This window comes from Pipistrellus kuhlii, unplaced genomic scaffold (genome assembly GCF_014108245.1).
Source record: "Pipistrellus kuhlii isolate mPipKuh1 unplaced genomic scaffold, mPipKuh1.p scaffold_m20_p_35, whole genome shotgun sequence".
NCBI classification, from domain to species: domain Eukaryota; kingdom Metazoa; phylum Chordata; class Mammalia; order Chiroptera; family Vespertilionidae; genus Pipistrellus; species Pipistrellus kuhlii.
The window spans coordinates 1,354,594-1,361,069 of NW_023425535.1; the positions used below are offsets into that span (position 1 = coordinate 1,354,594).

Consider the following 6,476-nt stretch of genomic DNA (forward strand, 5'->3'; position numbering starts at 1 on the left):
TTCTGTAATAGAATAAGAAAAGTAAAATTAAGTTCACAAAACCCCTACAGATATGTTAAAATGCTTATAATAAATTAGCATTAAGAAAAATGAAGGTTGCAAACACACACACACACACATGCACGCACAAGGTAATCTAGAAAAGCTTAAAGTTAAAAAGTAGAAATAAATATGCCATATGTTCCATGGTTTGTTCACTGGAGTGGCAAAATTACAGTTGATTTTTTTAGTTACTTTTTTAAACTTTAATATTTTTTAGTTATGCCAATCTCTTCTACAACGAGTGTTCATTACTTTTATAACAAGAAAAAAAACTTAACGGCCAATGTCTGCATGGGAAATAAATTTGGAATATATACCAAGGCTCTGCTCTAGCTGACAAAGATGCAGATGCTTCTTCAGTTTTCATATCTTTTTTCTAATTGTTCTATAAAGATCAGAAAATTGGGAATTTTCACACACAGAAACAAAAAATAAATTTTGAAATTGATATTTTAGAGGGGAAGGGAGAGAGAAAGAAACATCGATCTGTTGCCTCCTGTACTTGACAAACTGGGTATGTGTCCTGACCAAGAATCAAACCCACCACCTTCTAGTGCACTGCACAACTCTCTAATCAAATAAGCTACGCCAGCCCCAGCAAGTAATTCTTAAAATTGAAACTTTAAGACATGGCAGCTTCAGCCGAAACCGGTTTGGCTCAGTGGTAGAGCGTCGGTCTGCGGACTGAAGGGTCCAGGGTTCGATTCCGGTCAGGGGCATGTACGTTGGTTGCGGGCACGTCCCCAGTGGGGGGTGTGCAAAAGGCAGCTGGTCGATGTTTCTCTCTCATAGACGTTTCTAGCTCTCTAGCTCTCTCCCTTTCCATAAAAAATATATATATATCAATAAAATATATTAAAAAAAAAAAGACATGGCAGCTTCAGAATACAAATCGTGAGAACATTTTCCCTAAAAGGGTGAGGTTCATGCTGAAGTCGAACAGCACCATCATCCTACCCTTTTCCTGCCATTAAAAGCTACCTCCCAAGACATCAACAGCTGCAGCTGAACGCCACACATGGCATCTCAGAAACCAGCCAGCAAACACAGAAAACCCAGGGGAAATTTTAGAGTAACCAGGACTGTACACCTCTGGTCACCAGGCACAGCAGATAACCAATGCTACTGCCTCCCTTCATCCTCCCGGGTGGAGCTCACAGGCTCATGTGTGTCTTGATCATTTCCAAATCAGTTAGTCGTACCCAAATTTTAAAATATCTTGGGTATTTCCACTCAGAGGATTTCTTCCTCATTTGGGGAGACCTGGTTAAAGGTGAAGATGGGGAACTGGAGGAAAAATTTCTGAACAGACTATACACAGAGCTATATATATGTGTGTTCTCTCATTCACTTAAATATTCACTGAGTCCCTACATATCACACCTGTGCTAGGCCCAAGGAATAAAACATTTCCCAAAAATATGGGGCTTAATTCAGTAGAGGAATTGCATATCAGTAAGTTAAAATTATAATCTTGGGAAATACTACTAAAGAAGTCATTGACTAACCAAAAAAAAAAAAAAAAAAAAAAGTTATTAACTAGGTCAATTAATGTTTCAGGAAAAAATTCTTAAATTAACAAACTAGTAATTAAGAATTGTGTTCCTTTCTGGTAACACACTGAAGCATTTAATTAGCATTTCTCCTCCTTTGGAGTTGTCCCTGGAGCCTTTACTAACAGTACTGATTTCTCCTGCCCTACAAAGGCCTAAATGCTCTTCAGTTTCACTAATTCCATAATGCAGCCTGCAATCTTGTCCCTGCCAAAGTTTAATACTAAAACCCAAGACTTTGAATATCTTTCTAATAAAGCAAGAAATCAAATGGCACCATCACGCAAACTAGAGTTATGTCAGTATTTGAGGAAACTATATAAAGAGCCAAGTCACTGCCAAATATATTATCAGCCTATAGATACTTTTATCGGTACTCTCAACATCATCATGCTCTGCTATGAATGAAAAGAACATGTATCACACTCATTAGAGGGGTCTGGGAAGCAGTTAAATTTGGCGGTGCCAACAGTCACATCCAGAGACAATCTGGGTGCAGACTGAAAAGGGAAGACAAGGAACCAAGAGTAATGGGTAGATGGATGGGAACCCAAGAAGTGAACAGTAATACAGAACTATTACACACACAAAATCTTCAAAAACAAAAACCTAGCACTTAACAGAAACTCAATAAACATACAGATAAAATTACACCTGGTGTACAGCTCAGTAATCTGTTTAGGGTTGATTCTGTGTCATAAGTTCAGCCATCGTAACAAAATGCTAGTTGAAAATATTCCAAGTGATCACATGCTTGCCTTTAATATAATTTATCTGAACATAATGGAACGTTCTGTAACCATAGTCACATGCTGGTGACCCAGACAAATCTTTACAGAATGTCAAAATAAGGCTTGAGTGCCACACCATTCAGCACAACTGCTGACTACTCTCAAAACTAAAAAGGGATGAAAAGGCTAGAATACGAGGAAATTTTATAATTAAATATTTTAAAAGCTTAAAAATTTTTATTAATTTGTTAAGACATTCATCCTAGAGAAAGAAGCTTAAAGTACCAAAGCCATCACTTGCCTCAAATTTTAGGAAACTAGTAATAGATCTCTTGCTACTCCAGAAAGCATTATTTACAAGTCTGACATAGCTAAGTGACTCACATTCTCAATGAACTGGGTATTGGACAGCATAAGGAAGTCATTGAAGACATTATGCAGGCGACAATCTGTGGCTTTCGTTTCCCGGATTAGCCCATCCACTTGTTTCTTGATTTCATGGGTCCTAGAGATAGTCTGCTGTGAAAATTCCTGCAGAAACTGGAGTAACTATTTAAAACATAAACGTACAGAGTATCAATATTATATGCATCTATTTTTTGTCTCAAAATAAAAATCCCCGTTCCTTTCACGTGTGTGTGCACGCGCGCTGGAATGTACCAGGGATGCTGGTTTTGTGGGGCGAAGGCAAAGGGGCATGGAAGAACACTTAGAAAGCGCATCAAGCCAATGGCGAGTAGTGGGCACTCGCTACTTCTTTTCTGTAGGAATTTTAAGTCCTCTTTGGTTGTCATTTCACAGGAATTACAGACAATGGGTAAAATAACGAATCACTACTTTTTTTAAAAGTCCTATTCATATGCGACTTTGAAGTCACAGTTCTTAACTTGAAGAAGCCCTCAAGGATAACCTCACGCCCAGCGCCCCACGGCCCCGGGTCCAGCCAGGAGCGGCCTCCCTGGTGCCACAGCAACGCCGCGGGCAGGGATGGGCACCTGCCTCTCAGCTCGAGAAGCCCGAGCCCGGCTAAGTCCGCGGGGCAGCGCGAAGGGCTACGGCCCCGGGCCCTCTCCCTGACGCCCGGGCCCTGCTGGGGGGGGGGGGGGGGGAACACGGGTTTTACTAAGACCGGGGCAGCGGGGCGGACTGGGTGGAGGGAGAATCGGGGTCCGGCCCTCCCGCTCGCAGGCCGGGCGTCCCCCCACCCCCGGCGGCCTCCCTCCCGCGGTCCCTCCCGGCCCGGGGCCCGCCTCTCACGCCCGCGTCGGCCGCCAGCGACCAGGTCTGGCAGCTCCTGCGGATCTCCTCCACCGACCAGGGCCGCTGCCACGCGGGCTCGGGCTCGGGCGCCGGCTCCGGCGCGGGCGCCGTCGGGTCCATCTGCGGAAGGACAGGCGGAGGCTGAGCGCGGGCGGCGGCGACCCGGCCCCCCCGGCTCCCCGACCCCCCGGCCCCCCAGTCCCCCGGCCCCCCGGCCCCCCGGCCCCCCGGCCCCCCGGCCCGACCAGCCGCGGCCGCCCTCACCGTCCCCGCAGTGCAGACCGCGTCCACCCCGGCCCGCCGGTCCCGGAAGCCGAGCCCCCAGCCTTGCCCCTCCGCACGTGACCATGGCTGGCTGCACGTGACCGGACCCTCACGTGACTGGACTGCGGCGCCGGAAGGAAGCTAGAGGCGCCGCTGGAGGGGTCCTTAGGCGGCTGGTAGCTGGGTTGGGATCGGGAGTCGGGGTGGGGGGGCCAGGAGTTGGGGTCGGGGGCCGGGGCCCCGGGCGAGCTCTTGGGCGGGCGGGCCCAGGCGGCGCGGACCCCACGCTCCCAGGAGGCGGTGTGGAGCCGGGGCCGCGGCCGCAGACGGGGTTGCGGGCAGAGGGAGGCGCCCCCTTGCGGGTCAGCGCACAGGCGCTCAGGCAATGGGGAATAGCCCATCTTTCTGACCACCGCCCGCCTTTTGATGGCCTGCTGGGTTTCAGCTCACTGCGCAGGACCTACTAAAATCCTTTGTTAGGTCTGATCAAGTAATGGGATGGATATCCCCTCCCCTGGGAAACTGACCTTTAGGTCATCTCCACGCGGTAAACCCTTTCGCTTGGACCACCTTCCATTTGCTGAGATTAGTAATCCTCCTCCGGACTTGCCCTGGATCCCCACCGCCCAGCTGAAAAAGCCTGCCGAGTCCTTTAAAATCAGACTCCTCGTACCTGGGTGCTCCGGCCATTTGGGGACTCGGCCCATCGGGTTCCCAGATGATCTAATGAATTCATTTTTTTTTTTTTTTTATTTTTTTTTTTTTTTTACCACTTTCGGCCTGTGTGCACCTCTTTCAGTGACCCGAACACTTTACTCTCTGGGCATTGCACTCAGATTCAAGTCCAGTCTAATCATATGGTAGACAAAACCCTTATATTCTGATCCCTGCCTGCGAATGCATCTTCACCTCTGATCTGGCCATCCTTCCTCACACTTATTTGCCGTTCTCTTGGCTGAGTCCTTCCAGTGACAGACAGAAAGAGGGAGAGAGTGCAACATTGATTGGCTGCCTCCAGGATCAAGCCTGCTACCTGGGCATGTGCCCTGCACCAGGAGATGCCCAACCAACGGAGCCACACAGGCCACGACTAACTTTATCAACTCACTTTTAAAGATAAAGATCCCAACATCTCTCCATTCCTGTGTGCCCGGTGGCCAGTAATTTAACCTCGAGTGTTTTTTCCTCAGTAAAAATTACGATATTTGCTCAATAGCTAGCATGGTGCCTGTCATTTGGTGACCATTTAAACAATAGTAGTCAATCATGAGAGGACAGAAGAAATGGTTAATGCAGAAAAGAGAAGCTGTAGGCCGGGGGGAGCAGGAAGAGTTAGGTTTTGTTGATTTTACTGGCTACAGTCCACTCTGCTGGTGTCCTTGGTTCCTTGCTTATCTGAACTATGCTGGCAGAACACAGTGGATCTTCCTCTGCCCTGTTCTCTTCTCCTTAACCCTTCCAATACACATAAAGACTGAGCCTGGCAAGGGTGGGATTACTGGGTACTTCTTGGGTGGTGGTAGAATATTCAGTAAGGTAACTTTAAGATATAATATCTTTAATGTTACAACTAATTTAAAAAGAAATTCTGGCTGTTTGTTTCTTAGGAATCATTAAAAGACTGAGGATTCAAAGAATAAAGAATACTGGGTAGAAGGTCTAAATGGTTATGCATTTTTAAAAGGACATAAAAAGATTTCTATTTCAATAGAAGGGTTAACTCCTGACTCCATCTTGTACTATGTCCTCCATTTTGTATAACTATGTCACTATGTAACTGGACCCTAGCCCTCACCCAACCAATCAGGGTCAGCCAAAGCAGTGACCTCACCACCCCTATAAATCCTTTGTTCTAGCGAAACCCACACTCTCCCTCTCCACTGCATCGGTGTACGTGAGATTGAGCTCGGGCTAGTTCGAAATAAAAAGGCTCCTTGTTTTTGCATCAGACTCGGCTCCCTGGTGGTCTTTGTGGATCACGAAATCTGAACATAACAAATCATACACACAAAAAAGAAGAGAAACTTTGCCATTTGCAACAAGAATAGACCAGAATTGTATTATGCAAAATGAAAGAAGTCCAAGAGAAAAAAAGACAAATATTTATGAACAAATGAACCAATAATAACAAAACAGAAACAAACTCATAAATACAAAGAACAAACTGGTAGTGCCAGATGGGATGAGCTTGGAGGTTGGTGAGATAGGTGAAAGGGACTAAACTGTGTGAAATGCCAGTTATAAAATAAGTCACAGGGATGTAATGTACAGCAAAGGGAATATAGTCAATAATGTCGTAATAGCTGTGTATAGTGACAGATACTAGGCTTATAGTGGTGATCACTTTCTAAGGCATATACGTGTCTCATCACTAAGTTGTACACCTGAAACAATACAATATTGTATGTCAACTATATTTAAAAAAATAAGTTTTTATAAAACATAGATGTTGCCACCTCTCCTGTGCTCTTTGTCCACCTCTTGGACTTTTTTGTTCTCACTTGTTATCTCTGAAGACTTCTCTGATTACCCCAAGTAAAGTTTGTGCCCCTCAGTTATTTTCTATACATTTGTAAAAATATTCATCATGAAGTATTACATTGTATTGTAATTTTTATATAGGTCT

The 6,476-nt window shown here is 45.6% G+C and overlaps 1 protein-coding gene across 12 annotated transcripts in view; it reads right to left on the reverse strand.

Annotated features, from left to right (window-relative positions):
* Positions 1-3,945, reverse strand: part of LOC118732100 (WASH complex subunit 2-like) — a 45,734-nt gene extending 41,789 nt beyond the window's left edge. For all 12 annotated transcript variants that reach the window (XM_036461139.2, XM_045570665.1, XM_036461142.2 and 9 more), the window contains exons 1-3: positions 3,851-3,945; positions 3,584-3,706; positions 2,711-2,875 (exon numbers count right to left, since the gene is read on the reverse strand). In XM_036461139.2, the coding sequence (XP_036317032.1) occupies positions 2,711-2,875; positions 3,584-3,706 (288 nt within the window). In that variant the 5' untranslated portion in view covers positions 3,851-3,945. The remainder of the gene's footprint in view (positions 1-2,710; positions 2,876-3,583; positions 3,707-3,850) is intronic.
* Between the last annotated feature and the right edge of the window lie 2,531 nt (positions 3,946-6,476).